Source organism: Hippoglossus stenolepis, chromosome 5, assembly GCF_022539355.2.
Source record: "Hippoglossus stenolepis isolate QCI-W04-F060 chromosome 5, HSTE1.2, whole genome shotgun sequence".
Lineage (NCBI taxonomy): Eukaryota > Metazoa > Chordata > Actinopteri > Pleuronectiformes > Pleuronectidae > Hippoglossus > Hippoglossus stenolepis.
This window is the reverse complement of record NC_061487.1, coordinates 9,567,870-9,588,140: the sequence shown is the minus strand read 5'-3', so window position 1 is coordinate 9,588,140 and position 20,271 is coordinate 9,567,870. Positions and strand designations below refer to the sequence as shown.

At 40.7% G+C, this 20,271-nt stretch overlaps 2 protein-coding genes across 5 annotated transcripts in view; both read right to left on the bottom strand.

Annotated features, from left to right (window-relative positions):
* The window catches only part of LOC118109394 (transcriptional enhancer factor TEF-3), a 37,580-nt gene extending 32,561 nt beyond the window's left edge, over positions 1-5,019 (bottom strand). For 3 of the 4 annotated variants that reach the window (XM_035156487.2, XM_035156490.2, XM_035156493.2), the window contains exon 1: positions 4,692-5,019. The gene's annotated coding sequence lies outside the window, so the exon portion shown is untranslated. The remainder of the gene's footprint in view (positions 1-4,691) is intronic. The other variant, XM_035156494.2, reaches the window with a different exon arrangement.
* A 1,598-nt stretch (positions 5,020-6,617) lies between these two features.
* Positions 6,618-20,271, bottom strand: part of si:dkey-82f1.1 (DENN domain-containing protein 2A) — a 33,665-nt gene continuing 20,011 nt past the window's right edge. The window contains exons 4-20 of the mRNA XM_035156454.2: positions 19,567-19,694; positions 17,552-17,664; positions 17,242-17,439; positions 16,888-16,981; positions 15,977-16,027; positions 15,558-15,745; positions 15,058-15,167; positions 14,300-14,369; positions 14,000-14,077; positions 12,321-12,461; positions 11,992-12,140; positions 9,820-9,997; positions 9,666-9,707; positions 9,384-9,489; positions 8,395-8,682; positions 7,702-7,788; positions 6,618-7,610 (exon numbers count right to left, since the gene is read on the bottom strand). Coding sequence (XP_035012345.2) covers positions 7,579-7,610; positions 7,702-7,788; positions 8,395-8,682; positions 9,384-9,489; positions 9,666-9,707; positions 9,820-9,997; positions 11,992-12,140; positions 12,321-12,461; positions 14,000-14,077; positions 14,300-14,369; positions 15,058-15,167; positions 15,558-15,745; positions 15,977-16,027; positions 16,888-16,981; positions 17,242-17,439; positions 17,552-17,664; positions 19,567-19,694 — 2,053 coding nt within the window. The 3' untranslated portion in view covers positions 6,618-7,578. The remainder of the gene's footprint in view (positions 7,611-7,701; positions 7,789-8,394; positions 8,683-9,383; positions 9,490-9,665; positions 9,708-9,819; positions 9,998-11,991; positions 12,141-12,320; positions 12,462-13,999; positions 14,078-14,299; positions 14,370-15,057; positions 15,168-15,557; positions 15,746-15,976; positions 16,028-16,887; positions 16,982-17,241; positions 17,440-17,551; positions 17,665-19,566; positions 19,695-20,271) is intronic.

The window sequence follows — 20,271 nt, the reverse complement described above, 5'->3', positions numbered from 1 at the left end:
ATATAAACACACACCCAAACACAATCAGACACCACAAGAATCAGCAGGTTAATTGAGCCTCTTCTCACCTTTGGCCTGGACCAGTGTCAGCCAGGTGGCAGGTGGTTAGGATACACAGAGGCCTGAACCAATGTTGTGTAGGTCCCTCACTTTGGTCCAGTTTAAAATATCTCAACAACTACTGGATGGACAACTATTTTGTATAGACATTCATGGTTCCCAGGGGATGTACCACGACTGAATTGGTCGATTTCACCTTTTCCATCACCAAACATTTGATAGTAAAATTTTGGAAAGACATTCACGGTCTATAAAACTTTGTTCACTCACTTCCCCAGCAGGATTAAATATTTAATCCCTTGGCTGATCCTCTGACTTTTTATTTGTCCAGTATTTGGGTTTAGGATCAAATATCTGCAAAATGTAACATTCCCAGCAACCTCCACTCTTTTTCGTGTTCATGGCTAATTGGAAAATATAAGCACGTTAGCATTATCATTGTGTTTTCATTAAGGCATGCTGATGTTAGCTGTTAGCATTCGGTACAATCTGAAATTAGCTGCTAAATTCTAAGACAACCTCTGTTAATACTTGCAATCAATAGGAAGGAGTGCAAAGGTGTAGTCTTATGTGTACAGTAGTGTTGGTCAAATGGGTGCAACACTAATGATTATTGACATTATTAATTAGTCAGCTGATTATTGTCTCAATTAATTGAGTAATAATTCAGTCGACATTGAACCAGGAAAACAGTAAATGTTGCCCATCACAATTTCCTAGAGGCCAAATTATTGTCAAATGTCTTTTTTGTCTCATTAAGCGATTAGAAAATGTTGTCACATATCATAACCTGAAACCATTGAATTTTTTGCATTTTACCTATTCATTTTTTATTCAATTAAGAGGTTAAGAGACTGACCACTGCAGAAAACAGCTGGTCAATATTACTGTGAAAAATAGCTGAACATCATGATTCATTATGATTCGGGCTATGCGATGGAAAGTCGCGGTGAGAGCCGCTGGAGACACACAGGTGTGTGTTGTTGGGTTTTGCTGAGAGGACATGTTCTCTGGCATCGAGCTTCACTGGGCTGCACCAGCAGGAGCCCCCAGGCTTCATACACAAACACATATGTATACACACATATATACGTGTATACAGTCCTGTGGGTTTTCCATTTCATACTCATGCTCATTATGCAGCTACTCCAAACACACAAGGACAATTTGTACACAACTTTATTTACTTATTTATTAATTAACGGCTGAAACTCAGGTCTTGTTTTGTCTTTCAGCTGATTGTTATGGTTTTACAGCCAGCCACTCTACTGTTTTGGTTCAGTCTCAGCGCTCATATAGTAAATTCCCACAGCTGCTTTTTGTGTAAAACTTTTCCTGCTCAGCACCAAACAGTGAATGAGCCGAGTTAGCAACTAGCTGCTGAACATTTAGTGGATGATTTAGCAGCTAAGGAGCCAGATATTTCCCTCAGGAGGGGTAAAGACCAAAAATAGAGTGAATATTGGACATAAATATGCCAATAATAACACTAATACTATGTCAGTGCTATGTTTGCAGCTCCTTACAGAGAGGACGGAAGGTCAGGACTTGGTTGTCATTACCTAAAGAGCTGGAGCCAAAAAGGACAGAGGGTCTATCAGATCATCCACACAGAGAGATCTATCAGACATGGCTGGAGTCAACAAACAACACAGTCACACACACAGACGCACACACACACACATACTGCCCAGAGCTGTGAGTGCACAGTGCAGTTGGTAGAAAAAGAGAGGGGAGGGGGCGTGGAGAAAGTCTTTGTTCTATAAGGCTCATATCTGAGGCATTATTCGTTTCTCTCGTGCGAGCGGAGGAGGAATGATCGCTATGTGGGATGAGCACAGCAAAAAGAAAAAAGAAAAACTCCTCCACTATGGTGAGGGCTTGTCTCAGGGCAACTCAACATACACACACTCTGACTCCCGAAACAAGTTTGGAACACAGATTCCCCTGCTCGCTCATCATGCTTTTTACCTCCCTTCTTACCGACATACAAACACACACATCTACACCCACACACAGATGCACAAATGCTACTGAAGTGCAACCAACACATACTTACAGTTCACATGGCAATACAAGTAATCCATCTGAGACAATAACGACTCCAAAGCCTTGAAAACTAAAGGCCTGGAAAAAAAAAAAGAACTCCTGTGGCTGTCACAGACTTCAGAGGAGGCTTTGACAGGTGTGTGTTTTTAACCCCTACCGCCACCCTGCTCCATTACACCTGTTTCCCCCAGTGGAAAAACATAGCGCTCTCAGCTGCCCTGTGGGACGCCATAACATACACACGCACACATATGCGCACAGCCCAGCGAGTCCTGTGTTAGCTGTCTCGAACTCTGACCGAAAACATGCTCTACACGCGCACACTGCTCTTTTCACCGCTGCAGCGGCTCAGAGACTCTGAACACAAAGTCTGTCAAACTGAGTTGGAGTCACTCTTTTGCTTCTTCTTCACTTGAGTATAATGTTCACAAGCTCAAGAACAGCAACCGTTTTTAAGCTAAAATTCAAAAATATCAGTTCATTCATTCTAAAATATCTTATCAAATTTAGATATTTGCAGGATTTCTTAGTTTCCTATCATAATACATTTTAAGCTTTTATATTTCACTATCAGAGTTCACCAATTAATTTAATAATGCTATAAAATCAGGTTAATTATATTAATTCACTGATTGTAGCTAATTTGCATCTCTGCTCATTTCTAAAAACAGTCAGCTGAATCAATGTAATGCAATAGACTATACGTAGTAGTAGACTCATGCAAACATGCAGGAGATGGTTGTGAACATTTTAATTCAACACATAACTAACAGAACTGTTTAAGATAATCTAACAGGCTGCAACAATAACTAACAGCAACAGCAGCCACACAACAAGGGATACGATTTATAGTTAAAAATATTATTGATACAGAAAAAGAACTGAAAGACAGAAGATAATGACACCACCCATGCACAACAATAATGTACAGTAGGCTATTGAACACAGCACGATATCACCGGTGGAAAAGTAACAAAGTACATTTATTTCAATATATTGTACAACATGTCTTATGATTTCTTGCTACTTCATACTTTTACATTTTTCCTTTGTTGGTCAAGTTTTTAAATACTCTTATATGAGGCCATCTCTTTTTGGACATTTTATATTGTTGGTAGTCCTATTGCATGTGTGTGCATAAGGTGTGCCTCTGTGGTTTAACTGAGACTCAGTGTATGACTACATGATTTTCCCCTTCTGGGATTATAAAGTTTACATTGACCTTAAAATGAATCACATGATGACCCAAAACTTTAAAAAACTTATCACATGATCAACCAAAGATTTTAAAAGTGGATCATATGATCAACCGATACAATATGATGCCCTAAATCAAAAGAGTTTTTAGTTCGGATTCATTTCATCTCATTTAGCAACAGCATTAAAATGCTGCTTACACCCTGATGTAGGAATACTATTCCACGACAAGATTAAATTGTAAACACATATAAAAAGAAGCCATTCTACAAACAATGTACATTTGATACTTGAATGCACTCAGTGGTGGAAAGTGACCATTTAGATTAACTTTAGTACAATTATTAAGTACTAGCATTTTACCTTTTCACTAAGCATTTCTCACATCTTTTACCTGCTGCTGCATCGTATTTTCACTTCACTGTATTTCATATAATATACTTCTTTCTGCACTTTACAAATATGACAATAAAGTCTATACAAAACAGCAAGAATCGGTTTATTCCAATATTAAAGTACTGCTCAGATACTGATCTATCAATAATAATGATTGATATTTTATATACAGCAAAGTAGCCCGATATATATTATAATATATACAACTTGATCAGAGACAAGTTTCCTGCACAGTGATTCATTTAAACCAGACATACATTGAGCTGATTTCTGCCTGACTTTTACATCTCATGGGGAATTTTCACATTTTGTTTAAACTTTTACTAAACTTATGTGAAGGATCACAGGAAAAACTTTGATTGTAGCAGACTAATATTTTAATCGGTGACATTTTAACATCAAATTCTAATTCAAGTCTATGAATTTTCATTAAAACTCTGATCATCAAAAAAAACGAGCGACAAATACAGAACAAAAGGCAACAGTGACGTTGCCAGTCCACCTCCAGTCTACTCACACGTGTTGACAGAGGAGGGAAAAGAAAACCCTTCACCGGCGAGTTAACAAATACACACGGTTTGATTTATCTCGGTTTTCCCGGTGTCAAACTTTTACCCAGACAGGCGCTAATGTTTGACTGCGCGCCTGTGATGCGATTCCTTCAAATAATAAAGAGCAAAAAAAGTTCCGGCTGCAGCACAGGAAGCCACACACACTCACACACCCACACACACTACACTCTGCACTACTGGCATTAAAGGGGAAAAAAAATGTCGGAATTTGAGCGAAGAAATGTGAGATATTTGCGGAATGTGGTGTCGGACAGCGTGTGAGGAGGATTCGGGGGAGAAAGCGCCGGGAAACCGCTGCGTTCGCGTCCCACAATATGAACAAAGTTTAGAGCGCGACACAAGAGACGCACTTCAACGTGAAGCAGAGTAACCACAACACTACAGGATGTGCGAGAATAATAATGTAATAACACTTACCCGGAGAAACAGGTCCGACGCAGGTGCAGCAATATCTAATTTCTTTCTCCTTACTTTCTAAATATTTTTTTTTGTTGTCTGAAAATGAATGAAGTGACTCTCCTCCTCAGTCCCGGCTTCTCCTTTCCTCTTTATTCTATTTTTCCCTTCCCCTTTGTTTGTTTTCTGCTGCCTCGTCTGCTTCCTTAAAGCCGTTTGTTTGATGCGAGAGGAGGGCAGGAATTCCAGGAATTAGCCGTGGTATGACATGAAGCCTGGAAAAAGCCAGAGGAGAGAGAAAAGAGAGAGAGAGAGCGAGGGAGGGGAGGGGAGAGGAGAGGAGGGGAGGAGATGGGAGGGGAAGGAGGGAGGGAGGGAGGGAGGTCTGACCGGTCATCACGTAATCACGGGGAGGGGGAGGAGGGGAGGAGAGCACAGGAAAGGAAAGGGTGGTGATGGTGGGAGGTGTGTGCTGCTGTTTGGGAAATCTAATCAAAAATTACCGATATATTTATTTATTGTATACATTAGTGATTCATGTTGTTGGTAAATGCTCCTGATGCGCCTGTGCTCCGCATTTGTGTGTATTGTATTGTACATGCTATTTCCTTTTTTTTACATATTCTCATTTGGCTTCTTTCTATACATTGTATTATAGTGCACTTGTTTGTTTTTTACAAACTTTTTATTTCTTACTTGTTCCTATATTGGTATTTATATTTATTGTTGTTGTCTTAGTCTGTGTATATTTCCATTCTTGGTTGGAGCAAATGTAACAAAACCTAATTTCCCCTCGGGGAGCAATTCAGTCTTTGTGATTCTGATTCTTAATATTCTCTTATCTGTTGTTTTTGATGCTGTGAGGCAAAGCACAAGTTCCATCAATGATGCCAACACAGTTTGTTATTGAAAATCTTCGGCATGTTATTATGAACAATGAGTGGCTCCACTTTTCTTTACATTTACACCGACAGATAATGCTTAGACAGAGCATTTTGATAGAGATGACTGAAAGTGTTTACATGTGTAATGTTAGAGACTCTCCAAGGCATTTAAAGAACAATGTTTGGGCTGGACAATAAATCAATATCAACATTTGATATTTTCATCATTAGCAATATAGCAAAACTTCTATATACGTCAATCTAAAGCTTATGCATTGTGGAAGCACAGTGAGGACCATTAACCTATAGTTGATTGTCATCGAGTGTTTGTCATCCTTATATAACTACTTTCCTGTTGCCTCTTTCAAGATTTGTAATAGTTAGAGAGGAGATATAATGTTGTTGTTGCTGTTGTTTATAAAAGCTTATTTTAAGTCGAATAAATTAAGTTTAGATTTTTAAGTTTTTAAAACATATTTGGGGAATCCACCTGTTGATTGCAGTGTTTAAACCATCTTTTGTCCATATTCTGACATGAGTAGTCAGAGGCGATAATACTGCTGGACACGGTCCTGCTGCTGAAGTCATTAAAGGCCTGATTGTCCGAGATGTGATTCTGGACTTTGGACACTGTGAGGCAACAAGTGTATGACAGCATACAGTGGGTAACACACTCCTCTAGTGGATATTTTTGGTATTGCATGGTTTGAAGTCATCTGATTGAACAGGATAACGACAGTAATATTTCAGGACACATTTCCAGGACACTTCTTTTTCTGCCATGAGTAATGACAAACTCATTGTTACCTTTCTTTTGAAATGAACAAGTAGCTATGTGCCATGTTTGTTTTACTAAGCTCAGCAGTGGTTGAGTGTGGCGGTTCATCAGGAGACGTCCTGTCCTCACACAAGTGATTTGGCCATTTAATAAAAAAGACACTTTACCCTATTTCTCTTCATCTCCTTGGTACAACCTCAAACCCACTTCCTCCCTCCATCTTCTCACCACAGTCCCTGTCCTGCATATTCATATGACAAAATGAAAAGAGAGATGAAACATTTGTCTAATTCAAATCACTTTATTAATAAAGTTTCATTGCATTCTCAATCAAGTTTAAGGCAGATCTAGTTGCTTTCGTGAAACACACAGATGCTGATTGACCTAAAAATACACGTCATTCTTCAACATCACACCTATCCACATCCTCTAGTAAAACCCAAGTCACAGATGGATTCACATTGCTCATTTGTTCTCAACATTACATTTTCCTCAGTCTTTCTTTCTTTTCATGCTCCTACGTTTTCAAATGAAAGTTCATTTACTTCAAACAGTGGTACATATACCCGACAACCCAAAGTGGTCTACAAACAGTCTGGACTAGACTCTGTTAAATAAAGCCTATTACAAACTACAGGATATTTTCTTTGCACTCGTTTTAAGGAAAAATTAAAAACAAGACAGATTAATTTGGTCTAAAAAGAATATAAATTAACTTAAAAGCCTCCTGTTGAAGAAGAAGTTGTACTATTGACTTTATAAAAGATTCTATAGAAAGTACTTGGAATGTAATGAGAAAGTATTGTACAAAAGGTTTATAGATGAAGTCAGAGACTGAATAAGGAAAAAAAAAAAAAAAAACGCTTGTCCTAAAAACCTTTCCACTGTGCGGTGCTCTACAGTATCACACTGCCGGGACTGACTGTAACACACCAGAACCCTGGGAAGTGTGAAACTAGACACTGTGTGATTCCTCATGTTTTGGTCCGTGCTGTGTGACCCCTCCACAGCACTAATGGAATGACTGGCTAATGAAGCTGAGAGCTCCACGCTAACTTTACCCCGAGGCTCTCATGTTCACAAACTATGAGTCCAGTTCACTTCAGGGCCCCTTCTTTACTCTGGGCCGTAAAGACACGTCTCCGACCCTGCGTTGTCCACGTCCAGGAAGCATGTTCTCTTCTTCTGTTTTACCCCATCGTGAGCCTATTTCCTACTGTGGCAGATTACATCCCGAGTCCCAGGTTCATTTCTTGGAGAGGAATTTCATCTTGTTTCCTGAAAAAGCAAAAGACGTAAATTAGATGAAGAAACATTGATGGACGGACGGATGTATAGACAGACAGACAGATTGTACAGTAACACTAACCTAGGCCCTTGAGGAACTTGTTGACTCCTCGTTGCTCGCTCCCAGGCAGGGAGTCCAGGTACTCCTGTGCTCTCACCTCAAACAGACCTGGAAACAAACAAACAATCAAAAGGGACATATTTCAAGTTAAATGTTATGAGGACACCCCCCGTATAATTACAGTGAAAACCATTGTAATAAATATACTGAATAATTCTCAAAACTTTGAGGCAAGTCCCATCAGTACTGAGATCATTCAAGTAAGTCAGTAAGTGAGTAAAATGGTGCATTACAAAACCTACAAAATAATGGCAGTGACTACATCACTGAATTTAACAGGTTATTTTTATCCCTGGAAAAATATTGTCAAAACTCCAAAGGGTTTAGTTACATTTTATCACCATTTACACATATTTTAAAGTCTAAACCGTTTTATTTTTGTGAGTGACAACATTTTCCCTTTTTCCAGGCAATTGTTGCTGCAAAAAATTGCTCTTGCAAAAAAATTTACACAATACTTAAACAATGTCAATGACTGTAAAATTTCTTCTGAGATCATTTGGAAAACCTTTCAGAAACTCTAATGAAAAAAACGTCCTCCCAATAATAGCTACTATACCTTTTTCACATGCAGGTATAGTACGTATTTAAGTTCAGCCAGTATACTGTTATTCTGATCAACTGTACTGTGACACCACTAATCAATCTCTGTACCTCTGAGGCCCTGCCTGCGCATCTCCCTCTCCTGGATGAAGCCGGTGAACATCTGTGTCTCCATGAACACCTCCAGAAACCTCCTCAGGCTTTTGGAAGTGACTGCCTTGCGAAAGGCCTCGCGCTGAAAGGACGAGGAGGCAGAGGAAGAAGGGCTGGGCGAGGTGGGGGAGGATACAGACTCCTCGTCCCGCTCTGCTCCGCCCATGAAGACGGAGTAGTGACCCACCATCTCCACAAAGAAACGCACAAAGGCCTCTGATACCACTGTGCTGAGGGAGCTGGAGTCTGAGAGGAGGCAGAGGACGGAGAGCCAGAGAAGGAAAAGCAAAGATTTAATCATGTGACTTTCAAAGAGCCAACTGGATGCACAGAAAGGTCATACAAAGTTGATCAACAATAATAAATCGACAAATCATTAAAAGGTATTTCTGTCTACTCACTGTTTAGACTAATACATTCCTTACTTGCTGAAAATATAGGACAATCCCAAACTCATACATCTCTCTTTTCACAATAGACATGTTCAGCTTTTTACACTAAACTTTCCGGTCAGTTGTTCTTTTGGCCATTAACATTCTGAACCACTACATGGCAGCAAAAGCTAAATTTCTATAATTTTTTACATTATTTTTATAATGTAAATTTTTTTTTTATTATTTCCCATTAATACAGGCAGACCACAGTGTAGACTGTCATTATTAATGGTTCTTAAGAATCAAAAAACTTGGAAAACCAGAATCACAAAAGTCACAAAATGGATCTGTTCATAGATGAAGACTAAAAAATATTATTTCTGAAAGTTTAACGGCAAATGATGGTACAGTTGGTCAGTGAAAGTGTTCTGAAAATGATCAGCAAAAACAGTTTCTTCAAATGTGTGGTTATAATACACCATTACTTACACTGTTTTTATTGTATTTGGTATTTTAAATAAAAACATTTGTACATTTGCATCTTAGCAGAGGCTACAATGAGAGTGCTGTCACCATTGGGCAGATCTCCTTTGTCACAGGCAAGCTCCCTCCTCTTGTCCAGCACATGCTCGAGAGCTGCCTGCAGCTTGTGAGGGAGAATGGAGTCCTCATCATCCAGCTGTGCAGGCAAAGACACAGATGCAAACTCAGTCAACATACTGCAGTGAATTAACATATTGTATTCACTCCACATCTGCTAGAACCACTACAAATGTAATGGACTTAAAGGATGAGACAGCCCCTGTGATTAAAGATGGATTTTCAATGTTTCCTGAGTGTTTCTCTGGTTTCTACCTGTCGTAGGAAACGGCTGTTGCCGAGGTCGACCACCAGGACCTGAGGGAAGAGCAGAGGGAGATTGATTGTCATTTCCTGGAGCTATTGTTCACAGGAGGAAAAGCTGAGAGTCAAGGGCACCGTCACAAACAGAAACACAAGGCGGCCTCACTTCTTCGATGGGCAGCTCTTTGAGCCGAGGCAGGGAGCTGGAGAGGAGGCCGACTATAAAGGGTGTCGGGGTGCAGACGATATCCAACATGGAGGGCGGGAGCACAGGGATGTATGTGTGCTGCCAGGTGAAGGGGTAGAGAAGAGCCACGACCGCATGACAACACTGAGACAATGTGCTGCACAAAGAGAGAAAGAAACCATTTACATTAAAAATCACATTCACACACCGCTTCTACAAATACATAGAACTTCTCCATTTCTCGTACAGCCCATTCACACACTGTCAGGGACTATTTGGGGTTCAGTGTGTTGCCAAATGACACTTCAACATGGGGAATAGAGAAGCCAGGAATTAAACCACTGACCAGCCAACTATCAGACTACCTGCTCTACTGTCAAAGCCACAGCTTTTTGTATTTTTTACAGTGGAGATTGACTTGGCGATATTAGCTGATTCAATAGCTGAATTGAATTTATAAAAAAAAAGTCTATATATCTAATTCATTTGAAAACGATAAAGAAGCTGTATTGTATTGTCGTTATAAGACACTTTGAATTTAGCAAGTACTGAGATAAAGTTTAGAACTCTTTTTCTTAAGTTTGAGTTTTTTAACTAAGTAGTAGAGTTTTTATAGTAACTTATAATTGGCTTGTGATTTATTATATCTGATATATATGAGATATATGATTTATCTCATTAATTTCATTATTTTACTCAGAGCACCCAATGACTACTTATCATCACATTATGACGCATTATAACAGTTATTGTAAAGAAGTATTTAAGTGGATCATAATGGATATGGGTGAACAAGCATGATGTATTATGACATCTCATTCTAAAATGTGTTATACTGTGTTATGGATATTGTTATAAAGCATTATAGATAGTCACAAATGCTTAAAACTATGATTATAAAGAGCTTTAATTTGCACTATGATGCATTGTAAGCATGTTTATAATGTGCTATAGACATGGGCTTCCATTCCCCATTGATCATTTGCACTACAGGATCTTATGAGACACATGCATGACAAAAACACTTTATGTTCCTAATAATTATCTGTTCCATATAATGAATCTTAGCCAATTTAAGTTATAGAAATTTATAATTAGCTTGACAAATGCAATGTTATACTAAGCAACACAAATATACAACTTAAATGAACCCTAAATAACTGGTAAGTCAGAGCACAGTGTTTTACTTGAGAGTTTAGTCTAATCCAATCTCTTCCACAAGATGGTGCTAAAAAACACCCCTCAAAAAAAGCCTCTCCAGCTCTCCTGCCAGCCATCTCTCAATTTGGAACATAATGTTAAAAGTTACATTTCTGTTGCCGCAACAAACTCGTTTAGTCAGAGAGGAATGTTCAAAGCTTCTTTAACATTGGTGTGATGTAACACAGTGTGAGGAGCAAACACATTCTATCCACGCTGTTAAATTAATCGTATGCACGTGTGGGTCTGCTCACAGTTAATTCATTAAAACTGACTGACGCTGCCAAGTTTCCACTCTATGGTAGAGAATGTGAAATGACTCAGGGTCCGATTATGACAAATGCTTCTAATGCCTCTATAAACAACAGTACATGGGTGAAAAAGAAAGAACAAGTGTATATTTGGGAAGACGGTGAACACATTGTATAGTATTTAGACTGCCGGATCCCTCAGGGTGATTCCTGCTCTATCAGGTTACAATGACTGTTTCCGCTGAGCCCACAAGTTGAACCAGGTGTACCACAACAGTTAAAAAAGCCTTTTGACCCTGACCACAGTGATAATAGCTTAAGAGTCAAAGCTTTTAAGTGAAGTGTGTGGGTGTGATGACGTCACTGTGCACACGTGTTCTGCTCTGGAGTCTCTAACTCCTTCGATCTGACGTCCATGACAGTTTTCCAGACAAGAAGTGATTGTTCCCCAGACGACTGTATAACACAACAGCATTCCTTCCCCTCACACTTTGTCGGAATCTTCTTTTCCTCAGACTCGTCGACTCGTGGTCACATCCTTCAAACTCTTTCCTGTTGGTCCTCTCAGCATCTTAAACCCTCCTTCACCGATCGTAATGGATTAGTCCAACTCAATAATTAAAACACTGCAACTACTCCATATGCATGCTGATGGGATGTGAAAAACGATGCTCTGTAACAATATGCAGCTGGAGCCAACCTGAGTTTGTCAGCGGTGAAGATGACCCTGCGCTCCAGCAGGAGAGAGGCAAACACTCGCAGAAGGAGACGCAAACTCAAGGAGGAGAAGAGACATTCAAAGTCCACATGTTCCAGTCGAGAATCTGATGGCCGACACAACTCGATTACCTGTAGAAAACACATAGGGGCACAATGAAAAAGAGAAGGCTGATCAGATAATAATCTACACACTGCACACATATCAGAAAGACACTAACATGAAGATTTATATAACTTCTAGTTAGATTTGGTAAATGGACAGTTCCTCCAGGAATACTATTTTCCACAGTGACACCACCATCATTTTACCTCTGTCCCAGAGCCAGGTAGGAAGTTTTTGACAGTGATGGTTCTTCCTGGAGCCGGGAAGGGAGCTTCCATGATGCCTCTCATAAAAGGCTGCACCAGAGCAGGAGAGATTGCTCTCCTCTTTTCCACTTCATCCAGGATCTGGAGATGACAGAGAAGGGCGCTCTGTAACTTGAGTATACTGGCAACCACAAATATTCCTCTGAGTGCACTGTAGATGTGTTTGGACGATTATAACCCAAAGCTGAGATTCACAGGTCAAATTAAATCTTTTCAATAGATAAGAGCTGTTGTGTGATTTAAATATTTATCTTAGGGCACAGTAATGCGCAAGAAGGTTCCTGGTTCAAATCCCAGTTTGGAGCACTAGAGAGGGCCTTTTTGTGAGGAGTTTGCATGTTCTCTCTGTGTCTGCATGGCTTTTTAATTGGAGACTCTAAATTTACCTTATGTAATTGGCCATAGGTGTGACCTGTCTGGCGATTGGCTCCAACTACCCCACAACCCTCAAAGCATAAGTGGTATAGATAATGGATGGATGGATGATTTAGGGCTGGACAATGTAACATTAAAACCATGCTATTAGGTAAATTAGTTCAGTTTTTGGCCATATTGTCTTTTATGAGGTGGCTCATCGTTTTATATATCTTAGTGTATTAGGCTGTAGTGGCTGCTGTTGCAGGTCAAACAGTGTAATATTATCATCACATATATGCACAAATATACATCAATATCACTAATAATAATACTCTGAGCAGCACTAAGTGTTCAGGGCAGACTAGTCAATCCCTAATGGAAAGTGAGGAGATGGGCTAGCTGGTTCATGTGCTAACTTCAATGATAGAAATATAAGCAAAACAAGATTTAACATTGGTGTCGTTTTCAACTGCTTTGTTGCCTCACAATGTTTCTTTATTGCTTTATTGGTAAGTAAATGGCTGTTAACACCAACACTGGCTACGCAGCAATGGCAAAAAGACATAAAGACCCTTTAATGTATCCAGATGCCATCATGAATGAAGTTGAGATACATGGTAGAAGGACTGAGAATCGTTTTTGATACCATACTGGTTATTATTATAGTACACTTATTCAGTCCCACCACGATGCAGTGGAAACATGTTACAGTCCTTACATCAAAAGCCTAACAACCTGAATCAATCATGTGAACCCCTTTATACACACACACATCTGTATAGAGTTAAAACTTTATGATATCAGATACAGATGAAGCACAATCAGCAAATCATCAGCACTGAGTTTCTCCAATGTAAAGGCAGCTATCAGTCTATTAACTATTTTCTTTAACAGCAGATATACTGGATTTACTCTTCTGTGGGTATTTCTATAACCACATTAGCAACAACATGCATACACTGCACAGATCAATAAACAAATAAATCTGAGGCTCATTACAGGGAACATTTTCCGTAGCAGAAACCACATCAGCTGCAGTTCACATGTGACTCTGTAGTGGAGCCAGGAGGCTATGTGAGGAAAGTACGGAGCAGAGGGAGGGTGGAGCTCTGTGGGCGACGATGGTGGTACTGCTCTGTATGTTTTTGGTGGGGGTGTGGTTGGATGCTTGTGTTCATGTAACAAATGTGATTCCAAGCAATGTAATGCAAGTAATTGATTTAAGGGGACTTTTGTGTTTGTGCTTAAGCCAGTGCATTTACCTTGGAGAAGAGGTCGAAGCAGCCCAGGCGGCTGACGATGCAGTAGACCTCAGGGAGCCTACGGCCTTTACCACTGGGCTATGAGCAGCAAGACAGACAACGACAAACAACGTTGGGATTAAAACGAGAGTGCTCATCTAAATACAAGCACAGGATTAGACCAGTGAAGGTACATTCAGGAACAACTATAAATAGGACATTTTTATTGATAACTTACACAGTAATACAATCATTTGCAATCAAGAATTATCATATTAAAAATCAAATCAGGAGAAGCTAGTGATCAGGGGCAGCGCATACCAATAATCGCCGACAGTAGCCAAACCGCCTGCTTCCATCCTCACCGGTCAGGACAAATGAGAACGTCTCACTGAAGATATAAAAGAGAGAGAAAAAAAAAGGTAATTCAGACACGCTGGAAACTATTTAGAGCTGTAAAAATCACACACAAAAGACTGTTGCGGTAAAACTTTCACTCTGGACTCAACGTCTGCAAACAAAAGCCAGACTTTGTACTTGAGAGGTAGAAACCCTCAGCACACACTTACTCTTTAAATAACCACACAACACGTCCTCAGCTCTGCCTGACAGGTATTCGTTGACAAGCGATGACCTTTCTCGACAGGCGAGCGCGTCAGCCAGTTCACTGACTCAGACTGCAGGTGTGTATTTAAAGGCCCCTCAACCATCCGACATTTGCCTCCAGGTAATTATTAGCCATCACCGGCAAGACACATATTTTCTCTTCTCGGAACAATGAAGACGATTACAGGCTGAATGTATTGGGTTTTACGGCCAATTGTAAACAGCATACATAGAAGCGCGGACTTTGTGATTGCAAACCAGGTGTTAGGTGCTAAATCCACACAAGTTCATTTGTCATGGTCAGTGCCTCATGATGAAACATAGAAGCGTCGTCTTTATGAGGAGCAAGGTCATCTCCATACTGGGCCTCTTCACTAATAAGTGGTTATTAGCTGAGCTATTACCGCTCTGACGAGAAATGCCTGAATCCCTGTTGTTATGTGCTGCGGCAGCCGTCAGACTTTATAACTGACCTGGGGAAGTTGTCGACAGGCGCCCAGTCTTTGGCATCAGGGAAACAGAACTGTGGGATGACCTTCAGCTGGTCCTCAGTCTCCCGCATGAACTTAAAGCTCCTCTCAAGCTGGATAAGAAGAGAACAAGTGAATATATATAGATTTAACATTTGAATCTTATATGGAATTAAGTTAAACAGAGACAAATATCAAAAGAACTGATAAAGACAATAATACTAATAATAATACTAATAATGAACCACCTTGAGGATATATGCTCCTTTCCCACAGCATTGCTATATTATAGTTTTCATTATATATCAATTTCTACTTATTTACATTTTCTTGTGTTTATAAGTATCTTTACTTATTTATTACTTTTTCAGAGTGTCTATTTTTACTATCCCCCTTTGCTGCTGTGACCCACCAAACTCGCACTAAAAGAGAATTATGTCATCTCATCTCATCTTATCTCCAGCATCTTATTTTGATTCTGTCCCATTTCTCTCCTCTGTTACCTTGAGAGGAAACTGCTGTGTGACTTCTGGCAGGTATGGAACTCCGGCCTTGGTCTTGTGAAGTGCAACAACTATGAAATACTCAAAGAGTTTTCTCTCCTGCAGATCCATCAGATCCCTCTCCAAAGTTCGGTACCGCCCCGTCTGCCGCAGCATGGACTGGACTGATACCAGCCGCTGGCTGTGTGCTGAGCGAGGGAGAAACACGTTTCATGTGATGCAAATATACATCCGTGTCAAGGGTGCACACAGGCATGCAAAGAGGGTCACCAAGTGGACACAATGTGAGGCAATCTGTAATTCCATCTGTGTATATTATGATGTTAGCTAGTAAATACACAGTGGAACAATGCAAAGGGAGAAAACTAGAATCAGTACACATTCCTCTTATTACTTGTAAGTAATGAAAAAACGCTCACCTTTTAGTTTCTCCTCCGTGTCACTTTCCGACTCACTGTTCTCATCTGTCACTACATCAAAGAGAGAGGAGAAGAAAATCAGCGTGAGGAGACTGCAAATACCAATCACAGGAACCGCAGAACACATGGAACTTGGTCTCAAGGCTTTTCCAATTCTCACCACTGCCACACAACACCACCCACTCCTCTGACCCACAGGTCCGTCTCAGCTTACCCAGAAATGTAACCTTGCCCATAAAACTAAGTGAATACATATGGTGAGGTATCACAGCTTTAATGGAGACAGACCTCTAAAGTCTTTCTGCCATACCAAACATAATGAAGTATAATGCAGCCTGTGTGCAGTGGTGAGAGTATAAATATACACACTATGATATAATATCACAAAAAGATGAGGACCAGAAGAACAGACTAGAGATGTATCTATTGTTCTATTTGACTATAAACTGAGAATGCAATTTGTTCTTTTTTGTAAAAGATTCATGTAGGCTACTTTTATTACATGGTTTACATGGTTTTTTGGGTGCAGGGGGTGCATTACTTTCTTTTTTATAAGTGAAATAGTGTGCTAATAAACAAATACAAAAATAAACAAACAGAAAATGACATAGAAGATAGATATGAGGGGGATACACAGACAGCAGCAACAAAAAAGCAGTTATACTCTGTTTGAATTCATGTGTGAGTGTGTGATAGTATTGAAGTGATAGTGTAGTTCAAATGTTGTGTGTTGTGATCTTCCTGATTTGCGTCTCTTTTGACTTCAAAAAGGTGATCACACTAATTCCCCTTGTGGATTTAACAAAGTTATCAATCTAGACTTGAAACATGCACAGAGACAGACAATCATGGATACTCAGAGTTGATGGGAAGAGTAGGAAAACAAATATTGTTCTTTTCCGTGGCCTCACCTCTCCCTGAGTTGGACTCTGTAGACGGAGACACCTTCTTCATGCGTTTCTTCCCTCTTCGTGCCTCAAAGATGCCATTGATTTTCAGCACCATCTGGAGGAAGTAAAGGTAAAGAAAGGTTCAACATTAACTCCTTAAACCAATAATCAAACTCTGCCAGGCTCCTACCAAGATCAGTACAGATCAATACAGTTTGTGGTAGGCCTCCCTCTATACGCACACCTCACACAGGAAATATCCATCAAAAAAATTGTTCCCTGCCCATGAGTGAACCAGCTCTTAACCTCTCTTAGTAATAGGCAGCACCATAAATAACAGGGGGCTTTGTGAGAGGCCTCCTTAGATTCCAATACCTTAGGAATTTTCCTCCTTCTGCGATTGTATGGGTCTCCTGAAAGGCAGGGGGTGTCATCAGGGCTGCTGGGCGTGGAGGGGGGGCTGATACGAGAGGGTGAGGTAACGCCAGTGTCCCTGCCGGTCTTGCGGAGTTCCAGGAGCTTAAAACTTCGCCGTTCCGAAGTTTGTCTAAAGAAGCCGGGCTTAGAGGAGAGCTGGTGGGGGAAGATGCAGAGACAGAGAGAGACATTAGAAGATAGCTTTAGTGAAGAACTGGCTCCATCAAATCTACTTTTTTATTAAAGGGCTTTATTGGTGATCAGGTACCTTGGTTGGCGTGTCAGGGACAGGAGACGAGGAGGCGGGTGAAACACATTTGCTTCCCAAACAACTTCTCTCCAGCTCTATATCTTCGTAGGGATTCTCCTTGGTTGGAGGATCTTCATAAAGAAAAAATACATTCTCAGTTAAAAACTAAGAAATCCCTCTCACCTGCATTACACAACAGTCTCACGCAGACTTACGAAAGAGCAGATATTCTTTCCATATCAGTCGTGTTTGCTCTGCCAGACGATTCCTGCTCCAGATGTGCGGAGAGCTACTAGAAGCAGCAGTCTGCCTACCCGGCTCATATTTTACTGTGATAAGATGCTTGCGCAGCTAAATAAAACGTAACTCTAGCCACTAGCCCTCCCCTGCAGATATGGAGTGAGGTACTTTCATTTTCCGAAAACCTCTCTGCCTCTTCTTCTCTTTCTCTCTGCCCGTATCTCTCCTCTACTCTGTCAATCCCTCCGCCAGATGTGACCTGTAGGAGTACGTAGATTAACAAAAAGGGACGTTCAGTTCCCTGCTCCTTCTCCCTCTGAGGAAAAACAAGGGATCAGTTCTCTGTTTTTCACATCGCCGGCTGATGAGAACCTCTTTGTGTGTGTGCTGTCAGCTGAGCACATGTGAGTCTGCGACAGTCATCGGATTATGCGTCTGGATACATGTTTAAAGTGTGTTGATGAAACTAAGTTCGCACGGGGTTGTTGATGACAAGAGCAGGAGGACATCACACCCATTCATTACTGTCTGCACTATCTATATCTCTGCTGGCCCGAGCTGCTTTTTGAGAAGACAGCTGCAGTATAAGTGAGTTACTTTACCCGCGGGACACCGCTGAGTGTCTGGTGAACTCTGTGTGAGCGTTTTTAAAGAACAATACTACTGTATGAGAAGGGGAAGCTGTAAAAGGGTCCGAAATAAGTTGTGGCATCTCTCAAACATAATTAAAGTTAATCTGATTTTTTCCTACAAGCAGCAGCATTCATAGACCATTGTCAAGTGGCAAATTTAGATATGGTCGACATGGGCAACCACCCAGGGCAGCATCTTGCGAGGGGCAGTAAAAGGCAACGCCTGTGGAGGTAAGAGGCCAATGGTTACACTCTCGCTATTGGTTTTCGATCACTCTTTGGCAGGTCACATCACTGATATAATTTCACCATGTGGGTCAATTAACTTTGTTGGAGTGGGCCCAAGTTGTAGTTTGAGAGCTAGGGGAGATGGGGAGGGGGCAGGTGCAGGTTGACCTCAGGTCTCTTCGCTGAAAGCTCCCGGCAGGGATAGCGCAGCTACATTTGTATAGCAGCATTATGTTGCAATAAGCAAAATCTACCAAATGCTACCAAGTACACCACAATTCATTGATAATTCATAATACCATGAATTTGTAGTTTCACAGACACTGTGACACTCAGACGGCCACTGTGTCATACACGCCAGCCCTGCCACTGATCAGCAATGAAAACCAAAGACACATTGAAGATATTGCCAGTAATACACGGCGGCTCTGAGCTGTTCACCTGCCCCCTGCTGCACCGACTAAGCAGCCAACTTTGGCTACGCTACAAAGCCACACAATGCCGCTATTGTACGTTATGAAATTAAACAGGCTTTAGGTGGGGTTGGCACAACACGGCAGACAATAAGGTATGAACGTTAGGTCAGGTCTCTACGTATAATTTTCAATAACAGTGAAGCAGCGTGGCTCTAAATTAAAAGTGGAGCAGAAAAAACAGCTGAGTAAAGACAGCTTGGCCTCCTCATCACCTCTGTTCCTGAACCCTATGACACACACACTGATATGAGAAATGAAGCTGGAGGGGTCATGCAGTGTATGAAGAACATCAGAAATAGGACAACACGGTGGGTTACAATACAGTAAAGTTCATTGTTTTTCAGATCTGGCAAATACAAATCAATTTACAGAATGATAATCTGAAACCATACGGCAGACGCATTGTGAAATATTCCACATCTTTAAAGAAAAACATAGGTGTAATATGTATATTTACCTATTATGTCCTCATAGACATTCTCTTCTGATAAAGTGCGTGTGAGGCCCAGTCTGGACTGAGCATACCAGTCAACTCTGCAGCTCTCTGCAGACGACTGGAGCAGATCCTCAAACTCGTAGGACTTCCTGTCGGACAGAGCAGCAAAGAGATTTAGGGGAGTTGCATGCCAAACACGAAAGAGGAGAGATTTTTGACTAATATCCCAGAGAGAGTCCATGTTGATGCTTTTAAAAAATGTCTGATACTGTGCGCCAAGCAGGGAAATTGATGTTGCCGTTTGCTAGTTGCCACATCTGAATGAGTACATCTGTTTCGTCACTGATGAAGACCCATTGGAGTAAAGCTCACATAGGGATCCGTGGTTGCATAAAGCCCCACGTGCATGCACACACATAAAATTAAACCAAGTTGCACTAAATCCTACACGTATGGAGCTGATTATCCTCAGCTGTCTTCACTGTGGTGTCGCTGTATTGGATTGAATTATTGCGAAAAATGTTTTCTCCCCCTAGATTTGACACAGAGCACATTGACTTTGTTGATGCTCGTTCTCCATATGATTTTATTTAGATCTGCCTTTTGCCTTATTTATCAGTTTCTTTTTTAACATTACCTTGAAGTTTTCTATGAACTACATATAGACATTTGACGTTTCTTTTAATATGGCACATTCACATCAGCGTTAACTACTGTGCATTGTCA